At 38.6% G+C, this 21,849-nt stretch overlaps 2 protein-coding genes across 2 annotated transcripts; both read right to left on the bottom strand.

Moving 5' to 3' along the window:
- Positions 1 to 487: 487 nt before the first annotated feature.
- Positions 488 to 20,379, bottom strand: Hyls1 (Hyls1 centriolar and ciliogenesis associated). The gene is made up of 3 exons (XM_017610425.1): positions 18,011 to 20,379; positions 1,147 to 1,926; positions 488 to 1,054 (listed from the first exon to the last, which is right to left on the bottom strand). Exons 1-3 carry the CDS (start codon positions 18,108 to 18,110, stop codon positions 882 to 884), a joined length of 1,053 nt encoding a protein of 350 aa, XP_017465914.1. The 5' UTR covers positions 18,111 to 20,379; the 3' UTR covers positions 488 to 881.
- chif (DBF4-CDC7 kinase regulatory subunit chiffon) lies at positions 5,687 to 20,482 on the bottom strand. The gene is made up of 2 exons (XM_017610424.1): positions 20,394 to 20,482; positions 5,687 to 12,638 (listed from the first exon to the last, which is right to left on the bottom strand). Exon 2 carries the CDS (start codon positions 12,617 to 12,619, stop codon positions 5,885 to 5,887), a length of 6,735 nt encoding a protein of 2,244 aa, XP_017465913.1. The 5' UTR covers positions 12,620 to 12,638; positions 20,394 to 20,482; the 3' UTR covers positions 5,687 to 5,884.
- Positions 20,483 to 21,849: the final 1,367 nt, after the last annotated feature.

Below are 21,849 nucleotides of genomic sequence, written 5' to 3'. Positions count from 1 at the left end.
GTTACATTTTTTGAATAAAACTTGTATTTGGTCGAAAATGGTGGCACACTTTCTTAGACAATGCATTATCTTGTGTTCTGCGTTAACAAGATTCCATTGCGAAATTTCTGTACATGAAAACCCAAAAAGGTTAACAAGGTAAAGGTAAAGGAAAAACAAATCCGACTTCAATTTCCATATACAAATTTAAGATTATCGTTAATTTCTTCATGATCCAATGATCGGATTTAAAAAAATTATTATGGTGACCCCCTGTGAGGTAACACCTATCCTTTAAAAAAGAAAGAATTATAAAAATCGGTTAACGTGGTCCAAAGTTATGCGGTAACATACATAAAAAAAAAATATTCCGATGAATTGATAACCTTCTCTTTTTTATGAAGTTGGTTAAAAAGTAAAAAATAAATCGTGCTCATATACCCGTAGTTGGGTGTTTAACGTATACGCCCCGTAGCACCATACACATTCAGCTACCACGTTTATACGCACGCCTGCGCACGCCTAAAGTAACCTTTGCAGAAACAAAATTGTAAATATCTTTTTGTTTCCTCTCTCTTGATTGAATTTTTCCTCGTTTCTATAAAAAACCAAGATACATTGCCTATATTTTACTGCAAGAAAAAACTCGTGTTAAAACATGTAAAAAATTATTTTAGGCCAGAAAAACAATTATTTACACCATAGTTAACGCGCGAAATTAAAAGTTACAAATATTCAATTTTTATTCAATCAAGTCAATCTGTTTTAAAAAAATCTATAAAAAATTAGTTTATAGCTAAAAAGCATAAAGTTTAGTTCGTTACTTAAGTTAGAGTTTACGATCATACAATATGTATGTATGTATTTATATATCTCTTGTCCCTTAAGTTCGTCATAGTCCATTAGTTGGGATCCATTAGGCGCGTACGTATAAGCCAACGTAAATCCGCATGTGAACTCTCGCCGGGAATTTGTTCGCGGAAATGATTCCATTCGCTCTGGTAGTAGTGATATAAGGCGACCGGATCTGTACTGAGCGGACGGCGGCGACGTGTAGTGGTGCAACGTCGTGGTACTACAAAGAAGAAGAAGAATTACAAGAATTGAAGGCGAAGCAAAGCATAGTTTTTTTCTACATAATTCTAAGGAAATCTTTTATTTGCTTACTTATAACTCCCACAGACCGAGCTGTGGCAGAGCTGCCAGCACTCGGGCTTCGTGCTGTTGCACCGCGTTCGTGATTTGGTTGCTTAGCGCGTGCGCGTCCATGACTTGCGTCTATTGCCACCGCGGCTTGTGTACGTTGCGAGCTGCCACCATCTCTTGCCGTTGCGCCGCTGGCCGCCTTGTTTCTTCCTGTTCTGACCTCATTTGAGCCTGTTGCCGGCTGAACTCTTTTCAGACTACGCTCTCTAACTAAAGCTCTTGTTTGCGATACTCTTGTCCTACCACGTTCTGCTGCTTCGTGTTGCGATCCACGTGATTCTGGGCACTCACCAAAAGCTATGCGATTATCTGATTGCCAAGCTTGCTCACGGCATAAATTCTCCAAATTGCGCGCATTTCTAGATGGCCCAGAGTGCGCTGGTTTATGTTGTTGGGATTGATGATTTTTGTTGCTGCTTCGCAATACGCCACCATCCTCTGTGGTGGCTCCAGAGCGCGAATTAGAATTACTGTGAGCAGTTTGAGTTTGTGGTCCTTTTTTCGTTATTGCTGCTCTGGAACCAGCTTGTTGGTGCTGGCCTAATTGGTTTAGCGGACGCAGCACATGTTGATCATGATTACGTGTATAGTTTTCCTTTACAACTCGTTCGCAACGTACATTTTCCTTTCCAACTTTGGCGCGAAAACTGGCAGTTGTGCGCTTGAAGAGGTTCTCAAAATAGTTGTTTTGATTAATGTTAATGCCAAGCGTTGCCTCATATTTGATTAGTTTGCGTAGATCTATGAGGGAGGATTAAAATAGACGTAAAAATTTAAGATAATTGAATTGAAGAAAATTTTATTTTAAATTAAAAAGCAATGCTTAAATTTTGAATTTTAAATTTTACCTGTATTAAATAGCGGAAGCGGAATACAGCATAGTTAAGTTACATACATAAGCAGGGCCGAAGACAATTTTAAGCGCAATTTTATGCACGAAAAACAACAAAAATTCAAGTACAGTTTAATGTTTTCTTTTTTATTCAACTTATTTCTAGTATTAAAAAATTACAATGGAGAATGAAGTGTTGCTCGACATTCTCAAATAATAGAGATCTGAACTGGCCGTTTTAATTTTTTTTTTTTAATATTCGTTATTCTCAATTTGACATAAATTATTTTTACTCTCTTCAATAGCGCCCAATGCCTTTCCGTAGAGACAAACCTTTGGTTTAAAATGTTTGTATCCAAGCAGAAATGCAATTGGAGTTACGAGTTAATAAAAACTTGTCCATAGGACCTACCTAATTATTTTTAAACTTTTAGTACATTATCTAAATTATTTATTAACTTTCTTTTCAACAAAATCGTTTAACTTAAATTCTTATTTTTACTTATTTTATTTTAAAATACTTTTGTTATAATGCTGACTACACACGAGGCAACCGTTGAAGCAACATGTTGAATCAACATGTTTTTCTTTTTCAATACACACGAGGCAACCGTAGAAGCGTATATTGCGGATAAAGCAGATGTAGACGTAGAATAAAATAAATGTGTACCATAACCTCGTCTTAAGGTAGATAGACTAAACTTTGAAGAAAATTACCACTATTGAGACAAAGAGTGGTCTAATGTGGTGATATCCGGTGAAAACATATTTAATTCGGATGGGCCGGATGGTTGCCACAAGTAGGTGGTACACTGAAGGTTTTGGTACACGTTTAATGCATTCTAAGTCTACATCCGCTTTACAAATTTGACCCACACGTCTAGTCGACGGATTTTAAATTTAGGATATTCACAAAGTTAGATGGTATGTTCGACTTAAAATTTGCAAAATGCATAGTTTCTGGAATATCCGTCGGTGATAAAGTGAATTTTCTCCCAGTACTTCGCTTCACTCCATAATTTTCTCGAAATTCTAAGCAATTTATAATTACCGTTTTACCTCGTAGTGTCACAAAAAAAATACAATAAAAAATAAATCAAATATTTGAGCAATTTTAGCCTTAAAACGTTTATTTAGGCAAAAAACTACCAAAATTACTCATTTTTCCATTGCCACCCAAAAAGATCCTAATTATTTTGCTATAACTTGGGGAAGTTTTCAAATAAAATGTTCATATTAGAGGCAATGAAAGTTGAAAATCGGATGAGATCTTTACGAATTCTTTTGAATTTTCTCTACAATTCAGAATACTCTGAAAAATAAGTTTTGCAAGGTAATATCGCTATAAAACACAGACTGATCATATGACAGTGTTCTCACATAACGAAATTTTTTTCCTATGAAAACTGTGTTCTTGGTGAAGTCTTAATACAGGTCTTATAATTATTTGGTGGAGTGTATTCAGACCGTCTGAAAAGTCTAGTTGGTGTGTCTAGGTTAAAGAAGGCTTATGCCGAAAATACTTTTAAAGAAGGTTGCCACCTATTTGAAAAATTTTAATAAAATTAGTTGATGAGATAAATTATATATTACAATATGGATATCAAACTAGAGGTTTAAGAGAGTTTACTGCAAAAAAAATGTATTTTTTACAAGGGATACACCCCGCTTGAAAATTTTAATTTAATTGATTAGATAAATATTACAATATGTGTATCAAATGAAAGGTATTTGCGAAATCTTTGATTTAGAAATATTTTCAACCGAGTTGGGAACTACATATAAAAGCGTTGAAATTAATGGCACTATTGTGTATGGCGACTGATAGCCGATATATGTACTGAAATTCGCATTACGTATGGCTACTGGCTACTAACTGTCGGCTACTGAGTCTAGTAGCTGAACTCTCTGTGGGAAGTGGTAAGGACCGCCAGGTGAAGGGCAAAACCTTACCAGCCACTTACACTTCACCCGGCTGTTCTTACCACCTCACTGACGAATCTCCCTTACTTTAACAAAGACGTGGCCGCCTTATATAAGTAGGAATTTAGAATGTACATTTGGTATCAGACATACTTCTGAGCCGCTTTACAAAGTAAGTTACGTGTAATGCAGAGCAGTCACTCGGAGTAGTTCGGTGCTTGGAAATAACTTCGGCTGCACGTTATTTTGCAACTGACAACGTCGTGAATGTGTCGTCGGAGGTGTTCATTTTGCGCTTTGACATTTTGCGTAGATGACATTGGCCATGATGAGAATTTTGGTACTAAAAACGGAAAGGAAAGACGGCTTACCTCGTAAGGTGCTTACCTATTTTCCCAGTGGGAGCTTTATAAAGTAAGATTTTCATACAAAAATTTTATTCATTTTCTGAATTTGGGTGTTAGTTAATATTGTTTTAAAGCTCAAATCCAATTTGTTTGTAATTTCAAAAAAAATCTGCTTACTTTATAAACACTTTTAAAATAATATTTATTAAGATTTTTGGATGTAGTGAGTGTGAGTAACAACACAAAAATACACGTTCGTCGCGTTTTTTGCAGATTTCACCAGAATCGGAAATGTGTATGCTGTTACAACAACAAAAACATCATTGGGTAACTGAATTTTACTTACTTTTCAAAACTTTCGTAAAGTAAAAATAGTCAATTTTGTATATATTTTTTTAAATTAAATTATAACTTTCGACATTTTTTTATTTGTTAACTTAAACATTTAGCAGTAGTTTGGTTTTATCAGCTTATCATTGTCTTCAACGTACTTGTACATACATACATACTTAAGAAGTAATGACACAGGTTGCATGATTGTGAAATTGAATAATCAACTTTTGTATCTACATATATGTATATACGAAATGTTGCTGGCGTATGAAAAAAAAGATACATATTTACTTTAAATTACATACATATCGCCGGATTATGATAGCAATATAATTTAAGTGTTTTTTGTATTTAAAGTTAAGTTCATTTATATTTTTATTTTTATTTTTTATTTTTGTTTTACAGAACATATGAAAATTAGATTTGTTTCGCTTATTTCAGCAACACATACATACATATGCATTTTGCATTCTTTATTTTATTTATTAAATATATACGATTACAACAATACGCTACTTAAACGCTACACTTTACATTACATTTTTATGCGTAGAAAAAAAAAATTAAAAGAAAAAAATATATAAAAAAAATCAACAAAAACCATTTTTAATTTCAGCGGCTTTTTCTTTATGGAAACTTAAACGTTCATAAGCTGAGGATTTACGTAATTCATTTAGGCTAACATTACACACAAAAATAAAAGTAAACGCTAACTTTTCTACATCATACTGTACAATGTGGATCGTGGGCTAGTGCGTGGGCAGCTGAAAGTTTGCAGTACTTAGTTTAAATTGTTTCAGTTATCTTTTGATGTTTTTTTTTTAATGAACTTATTACAAAATGTAATTTGTAGGTATTGTAATTTTAGACAGAGTAGAATTACATACTTCCTTCTTTGCCACATCTCGTCTACATATTAAAAAAAAGCCTTTTTACATTTTGTGTTGGTCGATTTTCTTTAAGATTTTTACTTAAAACATAAAGGTTGCATAACAATTTACAAGTACAAAATACAAATAGATGCTTGTTTACTTTAGTACCCCTTGTGAGAGCGATTTTTCATTCCATTTTTATTAAGTTAGTCCGTATAATATATGTAAGTTTTTTTTATATTTTTTTTTTAGTGAAATATGTAACCACAGGGCTGCGGCGTTTGTACACGCAGCAATTCCTCCTCCTCTCTGACTACCCGCTGCTCGCCTATGGTGTAACATGACTGGCACCGCTTAACGGTCATTGATGTAGACGTATCACCTGTGTCATTCTATCTGCGGTACCGATAGCGGCGGAACGGCGCACGTAGCCGCCTACATGTCACCCGGACTTCCTTCTTTAGAAATTGTGATATCGCTAGAGATTTGACAGCGGCTGTTGCGGCCTCTGCCGCGCAGGTGCTTGATGTGGCATTATTTGGCGCATATTTGGATAAGTCGAATTTGCGTTTAGGCGTTTGATGATTTGCGCATTGATCCTGATGATGATGATGCTGATGATGATGATGGAGGTGGTTGTGGTGTAGATGCTCATCGTCGCATTTATGCTGTGAATTGCTCATATCCAAATCGGTATCCAGTCCATCTGATGATACTGTGAAAATATCCGAATTATCGCCGGCTTTTTCGCTAGGACTTATGCAACTACCCAGGCTGCCATTGAGCAACTGCGGTGTACGTCGCAAGCTGCCACGCAACATTTGCGTTGACGGTGTGGATGTGGCTCCAGTGTTGTTCGAGTTGGCGCTGTGCGCTGTTAAAGAGTTCGGCGTCACGTGCTTTTCCTCGAGCGGACTTGCGTTGGTGCGAAGACGTGTCCGCTTGCGCGCGGGCACGAAATTGCTGTCATCATCCATAATATTGTCGTCATCTTCGCCTGCTGTGACAACAGCATCCCCGTCTATTTCGCCATCTAGTTCGTCTTCTTCATCAGCCTCTAACGCGGCATCTGCGTCGCCCTCAACTGGTGGCACTTCTTCCTCTTCCTCGATTGAATCAGCCATCGTTTCGCCGTCATCTTCTACATCATCATCGTCGTCGTCGTCGTCATCGTCCTCTCCATCCTCCTCCTCCTCTGGTATACTCTCGCCTGCATCCAATTCTGTGTCGTCGTCTGCTTCTCCGCTTCCACCCTCCTCATCGTCGTTATTCTGCATTGTGCGTTTCCCATACAATTTGACTTCTGCATCACTTTCTGGTGGTGTAATAACTCCATTTCCACGCCGCCGTTGTGCATCTTTGCAACGTACTGCGGAGCTATCTGCTTGATCCTCGGCGCCTTCTTTACATTCCCTTGCCGCGACAGGCTCTTCTTTAATGCCGTTGGTTGCCAATTCGCCAATATCCTGCAGAAACCGTATTTTTTGTGCCAGCTTTTGTTGTTGGCGCGCTGAACTCTTCTTCTTTTGTACTTTCGGCCAACCAGTGCGGTTAGATTTAAGATTCTTCCTCTTGCGGAAATAATTTTGCATCGCTAGCGAGCTATACAGCGAGAAACTGGCGCCACTTTTGCGCTTGTTGCTCACATCTGCCGTTTGTTCGTCTTCAGACGCGTTGGCGCCCGTCGTATTCGTAAACAAGTCGTATAGATCAAAGTCGCTGGAGAAACAGTCGGTGGGTGGTGGCGTATTCGAGTCGAAAGCTGCTGTTGAAGCACTTACATTTCGTTTGGCGTCCGCAATCACGGAGCTAACGCGATGTGAAGCCCTACTCGTAGAAGCTGAAGTCGAAGACGTTAGGCTATTGTTGTTCTTTGTCGTTGACGCGGTTGCTGTCGCTGCGAGTGGCACAGTTTCACTTCCCTCACGAATGGCCAAAGGTAAATCTTCCGCTAAATCATACTCCCTGCCATGCAGTTGAAGATACTTATCAATCTGCCACTCCAGCAGTCGCATATTAGTATGTTTCGTCGCGGCATCAAGTGCCTTCATCGCCGTCGTATCCACTTCGAACTCCAGCACGCCCTTCTTCGAACCAGTCTTTCGTATGGATGGTAAAGCTGAGCCTTGCGCCATCAGTCCACTGTAAGAGTGATGCCGGCGAGCACCAGGCACCGTTGACGCAAAGCCAGCGACATGTTTTACGCGCCTATGACGCTTTGCTGGCGCTGTCGCGGCCGCCAACACACTGGGTGTTTGGCTCCTTCTGTTGGTGGTGCGGCCAGTTGTGTGCAGGAACTTTTGCAAGCCATAATAGCTACGCGGCGGTCTGCCCAGTGGCGATTTGACTGGCTGGCGGCCGCCCCGCATGCTCTTTCGTGATTTTGGCGCTACTGGCGGCGAGTGGTCATATTTGTTTTGGCCGCGACGCATGCGCTTAACATTCTCAGAGATTTCCGTTGTAAAACGTAATTCTTCGACGGGTGTGGCAGCTGCTGAACGCGTATGTCGCAAAACTGCTGGCAAATCAGCACTCGTCGTTGACGCTTTTAGACTTTCTCCTGGATCTGCTGCCGTCGTTGCTGCTGTCGGAGTGGCTTGCTTTTCTGTCGTAGCTGTTGTTGAATTTATGGCGATTGTCGTGGTCCCCGCTGTTTCAGCAACAGACAATGGCGTATGCGTGGGAGTTGTGGACGGCTCGTCGGTTTCTGAATTTGGTTTACTTTGCGAATCTTGCCGCTGCTTTATAATACAGCTAACCAAGGCAAGCGTTGAAGCATGTTCGCGTGGTGATTTTCGCGGCGGAAGCTCTAAATTCAGGAAAGCGGCAGCGGCTTTGTTCAGATGCTTGTTGAGGTATCTGTTCTTGCTAGTTTTAGTTGTGGCCGTGCTGCTGGCACAACTCGTACTGCTCGTTGTGCTATGTGTCGAGCCGGCGCGCTGTCGATCGCGTGTTGGCTCTTGAGCTGGTGTACTGGCTTTACTATCACATTGCAATTGGTTGGAGCTATCGCCCAGCTGGGCGCTGGCTTGGGCGGCTTGTCGCTTCTGCAATTCCTGCTGCTCCTGGCGGTAACGTTGCAAAATCTGCAGCTTTTTGTGTTTATGCTTGTACTGCATTGCGGCAGAGGCGGCGCTGGAATGCGTTGTAGCTTCCTCCGACTGCACATCGCCGGCACTTTGGTTAGCACTTGTGCCCACAGCATTTGCGATATTGTTCGAATTTCCGCTGCTGGAGTCCCTCGATTTGGTAGCCCCCGCCTGTGACTCCTCAAATGGTTCTGTTTTTACTTTGCATGCATTTTGTGCTTTTGAAAAGCCCTTTGTTACATTCTTTGATGAAATATCGGCGCTCCTTTGCTTTTCGCATAGCTTACAGCACACACCGGTGTCTATGGTGCTCACAAATGGTATTGGCCCCAGTTCATATGGCAACTTGCGATAGTTCGTTGAACCATAATATTCGAAAAAACGTTCCGAACAGCTATCTTGCCGCGTGAAAACGTTATACCAAATATCGGACACAGGTATGCGTTCAAAGGAGTATCTCATGCGCTTTATTTTTTCGCTGCTAGCGTAATCAAAGCTTGCTAGGGTTGTGGACCTTTGCCTCGGGGGTGATGTAGTTGGAGTAACACAGGCTGCTACTGAAAGTTTGCTACTTTTACTGTTGTTGGCAGGGGCAGTAATAATCAGCTGTTTCGCATTTGTTTGCACCTCGTTGCACTTTTTTCGCTTACCTCCTTTGCCTGTATCTTCCGTGCTCTTAATTGCCGAGTTATCGCTACACTCCTTACTAGCTAACATAGCCAGCTTGGCTTTTTGTTCTTCACGTTGTGCAGCCCGTTGTTTTCGCGAGACGGCACCCCTGCGACCACTCTGCCAAATGGCTGAAAAGCTTTCAAACGAAACGGATTTGCGCCGGCTGCTCTTGCAATGTACATAGTCTTCATCCTTCTCGTCATCATTATCAACCTCTTCATCATCATCGTCGTCGTCGTCTTCATCATCGTCATCCAAATTCACACAGAAATTCTTCCCTAAACCTGCGTCGCCATCAACCGCCGTCTTCTCTTTATTGACGCAAGTACTTCCATCATCGTCTTCTCCACCTTTCTTATCCTTACTTCCGCTCTCAAAATTTTTCACATCTCTACATTTTTTATCATTTCCAGCATCCCCCATCCGATCCTCCATTTTTACAACTGCCACACGTTTACGGCCCTGCTGCCTCGGTGCTGCTATTGCTGCCGTCGGCAAGAGCTTTGCCGTCACTTCGTTGGCATACGACTTTTTGCTTGTATTTCCCAATAACTCATTGGCCGCTGCCATTTGTCGACAGTTATGCTTTGCTGCTTCCACGGCTGCTCGTAGCAATCGACTGCTTGTGGTTGCTGCCGTCACAATAGCGGTGGCGGTGCGGCTGCTTTTGCGTGTTGCCTCGGGTAATGTAATAGCGGCTAGTGCAGCTGCAGCGGCGTTTGCCTTGGCGGCTGCTGCTGACATAGCATACCTCGTTGTGTCGGTGACGTTACCTATTGTCGGCTTCGTAGACGCATAATTGCGTGATACTTGCTTGGCCTTTAGTTGTATCTCTGGCTGGATGGGGGCGTTTCGAAAGCGCTGCTTAGAGGCAGCGGTCGTCTGGCTTTTTCGTCGCTTTGCAGTGACAGTTGCGCGCTTTGCCGCATGTTTTCCCTCTGCCGATTTGCCATCATCATTTGCTGTGGTTGCAGATAACTCTACATCCATAGGACCATCGCTGGTGCTATCTAGGCTTATTGATGAGAAACTAGCGCGCGCATTGTCGGATGTGGTTTGGCGGTCGACATCGGTGGGCAGTTCACTAGATGTGCGCTGCTTAGGGAACATAAAACTCTCGGCTTCGCCATTCAATCGATGCAGTTCGGTTGCACGTACTTTCTTGAATTTTACAATGAGCGAAGGCGATGCAGTCACAGCTTGGTCACCACCAGAGGGTAGGTCACCGCGTGGCTTACGTACGGGTGTACACACCGTGTCCGGTGTGCCCACAACTTTATACAACGAGGAAGGCGGCAGCATAGCGCGTATAGGCGGTGAGACCGCAGCCGCCGACGTCGGTTTTCGGCGTGTTGGCGCTGTCGCAGAAGCCGCCGCCACTGCCGGCGCAGTGGTGATCGGAGTGGGCTTTGTTGCACTTGTTGCTGTCGCCGTTGTGCAAGTCTCAATGCGTTGCAGCTCCAACATGCTGGATGTTGTGGTAGTGGTGAGTGCCAATTGCTGTTTTAGTGGACTTGTTTGTGACTTCACTGCTGTTGCTGTGGCCTTAGGCGACTTAGAAAGACGTAGGTTTTGGAACTTTTCCGACGAATGCTTGCCCTTCGTGCTGCGTTTCGATTTCTCGCGTAGAGTAGGTGAAGGTGTCTGTATCACGCCACGTGACATTCGGCGTTTATCTTCCATAAGCTCCAACACTTCCGGCACACACATCAATGGCTCTGAACCTTCAAGTGGATCGGGCTCATTTTCATCCGCAACTACCTCGATATTTTCAACTTCCATCTCTTCTAAATCAATCTTTTTATCCTCGTTGAGAAATTTGCTCACGTCGGCTGAGGTGTGTATGAGCGAGTCCAAGGCAATAAAGTTTTGCGAATTCTTGGCAAAATATTCGTGATCTTTTGTTTTCAGATGAATGGTAAGTGTATCGTATTCGATTTTACAGATCTCACAGACGCCGCATTGCTTCTCGCTGGACTCTTTTACTTGCTTACAGCCGGCTGTTACAGCGCCCGCAGCGGCACCAGCGTGCGAATTACGTTGACTGCTTTTCACTGTCGCAGCCGAATCTGCCGCGCCCGCACCACCACCACCAACACCACCTTTTCTCAACGTCTGCACGGCAGCGGGCACCGGCCTTTGATGCTGGGATGAGCGTGAACGAGATTTCCGTGTCATTTTCTGTTCTTCGTTACCTCTACCTTTTGCTTTTTCCTTTACTCTCTCCTGAGTGTCTGCTGTGACTTCTGCGCTTGGTGCGATTTTCTTTTTCGGCGAAAGTCGAAAGGCGCCGTCCTCACGTGTTAGTTCTATTTTCGGCCACTCAGTGCCGGAAGATTTTCGAAACAGTTGGTAATAGGGGCGGTAATTGCGTTTGATCGCTTCGATTTTTATGAATCCACCTCCTTTAAGATCTATGGGATTGACTGAGTTGCGACCTTTACCCAATAACTTCTGTTGATCGTGGCGTGAATGTACACCCAAGTAATCCTTCAACTCGTGCTGCACCTTCTTGAAGAAGTGCAAAGCGTATTCCGTTTGCCAAACAATATAAGGACTCTGCGTTGAGATAACTGGCGACTGTTTGCCGACGTCTTTTAAACTTACTGCTGGTGCTGCTGGTGAATTTGGCGGCTCGTTACCGCTAACAACATTAACATTGATTGCGTTGGTGGTGCTGGCGCGACGTACACGATTTAAAATCGCATTGGCACGCGTTTGGCGTGTATTGATTTTTCTGGTTGATCCAGTCGGAGTATTACTACCAACACAAGCATTATTTTTACCATCCTGCGTATCGAATGTGTATGGAGTTTGTGGCGTATTTGGTGTGCCTGGTGTTTGGGGTGTACCAGGACGGCTGCTAAGCGAATTATTATTATTGTTGTTGTTATTATTATTATTATTATTGTTGCTATTATTGGCAACAATCGGTGGTAATATCGCCTTATCGGTAATGAAATGTGTAACACTTGATGTTAGAAAAAATTCGAGTGCACCGCCAAGTGTGCGTATCTGCTCCTCAATTCGTTTGGTAAGCTGATGATCGCAAATGTCCAAATAGAATTTGAAATGGCACAATGGTTTCTTGCATTTAATTACTTTGACAGTAGCGCGACGTTGCGGCACAGGCGGAGATTTGCCGAGACCGGCAACGGCTGCTTCAGTTCCTTCTGCTGTTGTGGCTTTTGTTGTTACACTTGGAGTCGATTGTAGCGATTGTTGGCGCTGTTGCTGATGCTGCTGACGGTGCTGCTCACGACTTTGGGATTGCTGTTGCTGTTGCTGTCGTTGTTGCTGCTGTTGCTGACTGATGCTAATTTTTTCTTTGAGTTTGCTTTTGTATATTTCCGATTGTGATTGCATACCTTTAGGTGCAGATTAACTGTTCGTCATTTATGCACAATTTTAAACGAATTTTGTTGTTTGAAACCGAGTTGTGTTGTTATCGTTGTTGCAGCGGCAGGGTAGATTAAGCATATGAACGATTGGCGCACACACCAAGAAGTAGAAGAATAAAACAGATAAAAAAAGTGGTTTTGAATTTCAAGGAATTTTATTTCGAGCTTAGAAAGTTTAGCTTATTTAATTTAAATTTTAGTCTAAGCGTACGTATAAAACATCAGAGAGCAAGATGCAAAGGTTAAATGAACAATGGTTGAATGAATAAATAAAATAAAGCATTGGCTGGATTTGCCAGGAAAGCAAATAATGAAGTTGTGTATCTAGGAGTACGGTAAATAATGAACTTAAAGAAAAAATCAGAATTATGTGTATGCACTTTAGGGTGTCCCATTTTTTTTTTTTTTGCGAAAATATGCGTACCATCATTTATACTTTTCGTTTTGATCTAAAGATTTGCGTGCCTCCGCTTAATAAGAATGTGATTCGATCCCAGGGTGCAGCAACATGCAAAAATTATAGAAAACGCATACATATTTTTACTACAGCTCAAACCTAAGCGTTTGTCTTCCGGCGTAAAATCGTAGGCGTCTCTATTTGTGTGGCTTGCGGAGGCAGATTAAACATTTGAGAAGCTCGACCAAACAGTGAACAAAACATTCATACTCGAAACATGTAATTTTTAGAAAAAAAAAAATACAACCGACATCAATGCTCATATAAAAATTTATGCATACCGTTAAAGTCTGTATGATCCAATGATCAGAACTAAACCCAATTAGTATGGGACCATCCTTGAGGTACCATGTGGTCCAAAGTTATACGACAACGTACATGCCCTTATTTCTGAAATACTCTAATTCACATACCCTAATAGACAAAAAATTATAGATATTGAAAATTTATTATATTTAAAATCGTAAGCGCACGCCCGGAAAAGCCCCCAAATAAAAGAGGATTTTTAAAATTGGTGCGGGTCGGCCCCATTGTCGATACATCGAAATATAAAATAGGTGAAAATATGTATGTATGTATATATTTATGTATGAATAACTAATTTAACAAAGCTTACGCTACCAAACCCTTTTGATGTCCTAAAAGGGAGGAAAACCGCAATATGCATTTTCTATAAGCTTTGTAGAGAATTTAATGCAATAATCATATGTATCTACAACATAATACACCACATGAACATATGAAGTTCATACATATGTATGTATATACACTCATATGGTCATAATAATAGGTACAATATTCAATAGAATATTGTTTGCAATTTATGTTTATTTATTGGTTTTTAATAGCTTTAATTAAAAAAGTTGTTACAACCACAATAGAAACCACTTGAACAAAAGTTTCAAAGTTTGCAGAAAATTTACAAAAATTAATCAAACTTCCAAAAATTTTCATCAAAATTTCAAACTTTTTATTCAGAATTTTTTAAAGTATGAACCAAATATGTATATTTTTGCATGGAGGAAAATGCGCCACATCCTCGACCAAAAAATCTAAAAAATCAGCGGTAATTTTTATTATACTAAATTTGAATGGGCTACAAATCTGCATACCCCAAAACTTTTCAAAAATTCTGAATAAAAAGTTTGGAATTTTGATGAACATTTTATGCAGCTTAAATAATTTGTGTGAACTTTGTGCAAACTTTCACTTATGTGGTTTCTGTTGTGGACCGAACTATTTTTTTAAATGAAAATTATTAAAAATAAATAAATGAACATAAATTGCAACCAATAACATTGTACCTATTAGTATGACCATGAGTGTATGTATTTAGTCAATGCACTTGCATTCACACATACAATTATCAAATGTAAGCATTAATGCAATTAAATGAACATACACATGTACAGTATGCGAAATCCACTTTCGTACACCTCACATCATATCACAACAATTTTGCTCTTTGCACCTATTTATGGAAAAGTTAAATAATTATTTACGTAGTTAAGAGTACATATGTACATATCAATGTTTTACAGGAGTGTATAGTATACCTGAACTACATTGAGTTATTGTAAACTAGACTTAAGGCGTTTTGGGTTTATAAAAGATATGAGTATAGTTTTTAAGGCATGATCGCTCAATAATAAAGGAACATTTATAGCGGCAGGCGCTAAAAGTGTTGTTTATTTTAACATATTTATTTTAAAATTATAAAAATTCTGCAAATTTTTACTAACCAAATTTTTCTGAATTTTATTAAGTGAGTATAGCCCATTAAATTGTAATATAATAAAGTGCAAGTGTGAAGTTACTAAAAAAAACGCGTTGACTTTTGGCCAAACAAAGTTTGTATGTACATATGTTCGACAATTTTTTTGTTTGTATGCAAGAAAATAATAACAAAATCAGTAAAAAAAAACAAAATTATCAAAAATAAACACGAATTTTTTGCCACTTGAAACTAGCATTTTATTAAGCTAGTATTTAATGGCCTTTAAAACTGCGTTCTTAGAAATTTTCTAAACATTCTTAATAAAAAGTTTGTTGTTGTAAATTTTTTTTTAATTTTTCTGCAAAGTCGGTATTTTGTCAGATATGGGCAGAAGTTTTATAAAAAAAAGTAAGAAACATTAAAAAAAAACAAAAGAAAAATTGCTAAATCTGGTCAAAATGTCGTGTCTCTATTATTTTTCACATGACTGTACTTACAGTGACTCAAACAAGAAACAACGTGTTGGTTTTTTTTTTTAATTCACAATGTTTTTCAAGTAAAACTGTTTTGCTATTTTTCTATAAAAAGGTTTACTATGCTTTAACCAAAATCAAATACCGCAGACCGTGTCAGCTGACACGATCTATCTAAAAGCATAAACAGACGGCAGCGTTGATCCGGATCGACTCGGGAATTAACTGCAGTTTATCCGGATTAAGTCCGAGTTAATCCGGATCAACGCTGCCGCTGTCTGTTTAAGCTTTTATGGAATTCTCGTGTTGACGAAAACTCACCACCGCATAACGGTGACGTTGTTGTTGCTTCTCTCTCGCTCTATCAACAGCAATTGCATATGTTGATACGGAGGCAGGTACGGAAAGGCGCTCCGTGGGTGGCTGGTTGAGCTTTAATATAGAAAGGTCCTATCTCACTATGATGCAATAATACAAAGGTGTTATCGGCTGGCAACTTCTCACTCTAGTTCCGCCATATTGACTGCCTTAGGTGAAATCGTGTTATTACTTTAGAAATTCTTTGTCTAATAATATAGTTGAATGTTTTTTTTTTTCTCAGTGTACACATTTTGTTGTCTTAAAAAGGTATTTAATCTTATTTTATTTCATTTCATTACGAAGATACTATAAAAAAGCTAATTTTGTTTAGAAGAAAATAAGAAATTATATATTTTTCCTTCCCCCAAATGGGGATTAATTTCTTCCCGTTTTTCTTGTTATTCTACTGAGCTAAGGCAGTATCAAATCGAGCTGTCACAACTGATACCAGCTTGTATTATTGCATCATGCTATCTCACATGGTTGCTGAAATGGAAAAAAACCCGAAACTAACTAAAAATTTCAATCCCGTTCCCGCCCATCCCGAATTTTAAGCTCCGAACGTTTTTCAGAATTGTATGCGGGTCCCGACCTCTATCACTGAATTTAACTCGCATGACTTCAAAATCAATTTTAAGTAATAAAAAATTTGACATTTTCGTACTATTATTATTTTTTGTTGCTTTGCTGTTCGTTTTCATGTCAATAAAGATAAAAAAGTGCTGATTTCATAAAAAGTATTTAAGGAAGATTTTCTGCATTTGCGGGTTTTATCGGGAGTGTCGGGAAAGGATTTTGGTCCCGTTCCGCCCGCAAAATTTTTAAATACCTTCCCTATAACGCCTATCCCGGCCATTCTGAAATCAGTAGCGTGGTTTCCGCGTGTCCCAATATCCGGCACCCATCTCTAGTTTGGATTATGTACAGTATCGGTCATATCTATAGCACGACGATTTTTAAAAATTTTCAATTAAAACATAGTTCATTCTCAGACAAACCCGATACAAACCCAAGCTTAATAGTTTGTAGAAAACTACAAAAAAGTGCAACAAATTTTCACATAAATTTCAAACTTTTTTCTCGTAAGTGTTAGAATTTTTTTGAGTACACAGTTTTTTAGGCCCTTCAATTTTAGTCTGATAATGTGCAAATTTGAAGTGACTACGAATTACCGTTCATTTTTTTAATTTTTTTTTTGTCGCATTGGCTTCCATATAATGAATAAATTCAATTTATTTGTATATGGAAGAAATCCGCACCCCTTTTGGCGAAAAAAATTCTAAAAAATCAACGGTAGCTTTTAGCCACTTGAAACACACAGTCTGGCTGGCTGGGTTAAGCCGAGTTTAAACTATCAAAATATTAAAATTGTAGGCGAAATACATGAAAACAGACCCATTTGTATAGCGGTACAATCATACATAGATATAAATAAGCGAAATATTCATACGTAAGATTAAAATTATGCACAAGACAATTAACAAACGCAATTTGAGCTGCGAGTTTACTTGCATAGGGCAATTTGGTCGGGCCGGGCAACTCATGAAGCACCTAACAAATTCGCGATCATATCAAAGTGAAACAAAATAATTATAGTTTAAAAAACAAAAACCTCCCTATTATAATTGCTGCATCTTTTAGGCGCATCAATATTAGATAGTTACATCCCGAGCTAATAAAAGGAAGGTAATAAAAATAGCCGACGTTTTATATCTGCTTAAAGAAAAAACTGTGTTGCAATTCAAAACAGCTAAACTACGAAGCGGTTTTAAACTCGCACTGAAAAACTGGTCAGTAGTTTAAACTGAGTTTAACTAAACTTCGTTTAAACTGGGTTTAAACCAGCACTGAAAAACTAGCCCTCAATCTATTGAACAAATCGCTATTTAGGCATAAACTACTCAAACGCATGAAAAGTATATTATTTATTTGATATTTATTTATTTATTGCATCGCAGCATTACGTGGCTAACGAAATAAAAATTAAAAACATTGTTTGCGAGCAGCGGAACGGGAACATAACAAAATGCAAACACCAGAAAACATATGCAGATAAGAAAATTACCGATAAAGGCAGGTGCAATGAAATAATTATATTGAAAAGAACCAATACAAATACATACAAATCACAAAGCATAAACAATTTGCCATAAACGGCAGCGAATATATCATCAGCTAATTTGGAATATTTTTTTCTATTGACCTAGCAGTATTTTTTCCATAATTCCACAACATTTCGTCAGTAGATTTGTATTGCTGTGGCGTTTTTTTGCTTACGTCAATTTTTAAAAGAGTAGATCCATATGCATAGTGGAACTAAAATTAACGTACAATTTTATTACGGCATACCTTCTTCCTTTGTGTTTCGGCTGTACAACAAAGCTGTGAGATGTGACACAGGTAACATTTGCGCGCACTTAAGGAGCAACTTTACCACTTCAGAACTCATAGCGATTACCTACTCATCCAGTTCCTTTTAATTTCGTTTAAACTGCTCATGTGTCGATTGGATTGCGACAACACCGCAGCTGTCGTTTCAATACGAAGCCGGTATTTCTTCGTCTGTGTATGAATTTTATTGTTAGACGACTTGTTTATTTCTTCGTTTGCTCTTTACTCCAACAAGAAAGTTTTATTCATCCTTCCTGGAAATGTTTCATCATTTCATATACTGAATGTGCCTTTTTTCCTTGTACTATGTGTGCAAGCCGATGTACGAATATACTATGTACATATGACTGTGTATTAATATGTAATTCAGAACACTTCTACACAGATGTTGGAGAACATAAAAACACGGCATCCATCCACCTTCCTTCTGCATTTTCCCTTCTACTCTTCGTGCTTTATGCTTATTGTGCATAGATGTACATATGTACATGCTATGTACAGACATGCATATAATCAGTATATGCACAGATGAACGAGAACTACCCCACAATCCCGTAGTTGTGTACATATTTATTTCTGTACATTGTGTATTTTCAAAGGGCAAATACCCAACAACGTATCAGCCCAAAAACTCAGTCAATAAACATTCATTTCGCTAGTTTGGTTTCAATTCTTTTCAGCAAGGCGATCATATAGCAAACACAAAATTATCTTTAGCGATAACATGAGTGATTTCCATGATAACAGGCAACATATTTTTTTCCAAAATTAAAATGTATTCTAAATCTATTCAGTAAAATAACTGCTTTTAGCAACGCCTTTTCCTTATAAAGATCCAGCGATGGACCACGAAATGCTTTTAATTTTATTTAGACGCATAATTTGTGTAAAAAAAGCTTTGGCACACGGTTTTACCGGCAAAACCTGTAGTAGTTTGAAGCTTATTTCTTATTGAATAAATTAAGAAATCTACTTTATACAAGAGAAACGAAGAAATCTTTCTATGGAGCAAGGGGCCCAAAACGTGGTGTTGAAAGTAGAATAGGTCTCAAAAGAGAACGTCAAAAAGTGTAAGCAAACAGCAAATATAGCGTAGTCCAAAAAAATAAAATGAAATGCTGCCTACCTATGTAAATGCATAAACTTAAGCTTAAAATAATAACTTATTAAATGTATATTACATTTAGTCGCAACCGAATTCCTTTAAAAATTATATAAAAATTGCTCTAAAATAAACGTAAATTAATGTGGAAATACAAAAGTAACACACCACTGCCGAACGATAACACCACATTTCAACACAACAATAAAAGAAGGTGGAAAATAAAGAATTGTCAAAAAGCAGTCGCGATGGAACGAAACGGCAAAAACAGTTGTAAAAAAAAACCATTAAATAATTGATATAACAAAAAGTAAGCATACATTGGTAAAGGCAAATAAGTAGACAAAGTTAGCAGCCGTACAGGCAAGAAATAGCGGCGATGTGGCCTACAAAACAAATGAATTTCATTTTGGTGGAGGCTTATGGTATTGCCTCGCCGCCCCGCATTCTGGTTCCATAGTAGTGCAGATATCGCTGCTGTGGTCGTCGCCATTGCCATCCCAACACAAATACCGGACTCGGTAACACACAGCCAGCACTTTTCTACAACTAATCGCAGCTACAGTTTGTTGCTATTGCTTTTACTTATGCCTTTGCCAGCACTCCCGGCCTGTGGTACCGCGGGTCGTCGTCGTCGTCGTTTGGTCGTTTGCTCTGTCTGTCGACTAGTACATACCATGTGCATATGTACATACAATTCATGTTTGTTTTGCATTTTAGATGTATGTACTTATATGCTCGATTTTCTACTCGCTGCCTGTTATGCACAATATCTGTTCGCTTCGTAGTCATACCACAAAGTTACATATGCGTATACATGTATTTTTACTTGAAAAACGTAATAAAATGCATTTAGAAACTGAAATCGACCTAAGGACAGAGCCACCGGGTACATGGGATTTTGTTAGAGTACTCATGGGAAGAGCTGACGACTAAGACCATGGCAACAATAAAAAGCTTTGGATACACAGGCATATATACATAAATAAATTGTTGAATGAAACATAAAGCGATTTTCAACATTTTTAGAAGAAACTATTAGAATTTAAAACTAATATGTACAAAATAGTAAATGCATGGCGTGTGGGAAATGTTAAATGTGTATATGATAGCAATATGATCGTAAAAAACCTAAGAAATGTATTTTATATTTATGTATGTACATGCATACATACGGGGTATATGGCATGCAAACAAATATAGTATATTTTGTATATATAGTATATCATTGTTGTTTACCTTTCATGAATTCCTTGAGCTGCTCGGCAGATATGTTTCTGTAACCCAATTCATTTAAATAGTCCAAAATGGCGCGTGCATCCAATGGCAAATGAGACATTTTCCCAATAGCAGCGACAGCAGTAAAAACATCGGAGACCCTCCACTATGGCAAAAGATGTCGACGTATGAATAAAATTTGCTGGAATTGTATGTATTTTTTCACTTAGCTCACTTGGTGCTGTGGCTATTTAACTTTTGTTGTCTTTAGTTATTGAATTTCGTTTTTCTAAGCGTTCGAATTATCTTCTCCTATGTACATATGTATGTATGTTTCTCTCAGTTTTACACTTTGTTCTCCACTTTCGCTATATTTCTACTGGTGCACCTTCATACATATGTAGGTATATACGATTATAAGGTCCCAATTTAACACTTTTTCATCATGATTCTCAGGCGGCCATTATAAAGCGACGTTCGCCAACTCGCGTTTCTACAACACAAAACATTAAAAAATTATCCAACAAATGCAATACAGAACAATAATCTCACGAAAGCGCACCAACTCACACACAAATTGGAAAAGCAAACGACGACAAAAAACCAAACCCAAACGCTATGCTTAGCTACTTGCCCTCGTCGTTTCCTTCGTTTTTTCAGCTTTTATGCAACTTTAAACTTACTTTTCACACCGATTTCACTTGCTTTAGTGGAACTGTACTTTACTGAATACTTTTTTTGTATAATTGTTAATTATTTGTGTGATCTTATGGCAATTTTATTAATAAAATTGCAGACAGCGCTCGTTCGCCACTTCGCTTAAAACCAGTGCTGCCAGTATTTTATTCTCTAGCCACAAAAAGCCGACCATCGAAATTGTTGCCACACTAATCATGAGAATATTTCGATTATACATAAAAATGCTTCATTAAGCTTAAAAGGAGAGCGGATTGAATGCCAAAACGCAGACCAAAATTTTTTATTACAACTTAGATAATTTTGTAAACTTAAATGCTGAAAAGAGTGAAATACAAAATCGGTAAAATTATTAATTTGAAAATAGTTTTTATAATTGGCAGCACAAAAATAAACGACGCTCGATTTTCTTCTCCCCTTTTTGTTCGTTTCGTTTCGTTAATTTTGTTCGTATGCAATCGTTTCTGCAGCTGCGACATCATGCTCCAATCTAGCTTTCCATTTTGTTTCGTGGTGAATTGTTTCAAATGTATTGCCATGCATATTCAAAATAAACAAATCGTTAAAAAAGAAACAGACACGGAGAATTGGTCGTCTCGGTATTATAAAACTACAAAATCTTATTTGATTTTTAATTATCATTAAAAATGATTCAGTGCATCAAATTAATACAAACACTTTTCAGTTTATCTGGGAAATCAATGGAATGGGAATGGGGAATCAGGTTCAATCTTATGAAAAGTTATAAAATCCCAAAAACCGCCAAAAATTAGAAATTAAT

The sequence above is a fragment of the Rhagoletis zephyria genome, unplaced genomic scaffold (assembly GCF_001687245.7).
Source record: "Rhagoletis zephyria isolate East Lansing unplaced genomic scaffold, Rhagoletis_zephyria_1.1 Rzeph_scaffold_00313, whole genome shotgun sequence".
NCBI lineage: Eukaryota > Metazoa > Arthropoda > Insecta > Diptera > Tephritidae > Rhagoletis > Rhagoletis zephyria.
The sequence above is the reverse complement of the archived record's forward strand: the minus strand, read 5'-3'. Positions and strand labels throughout refer to the sequence as shown.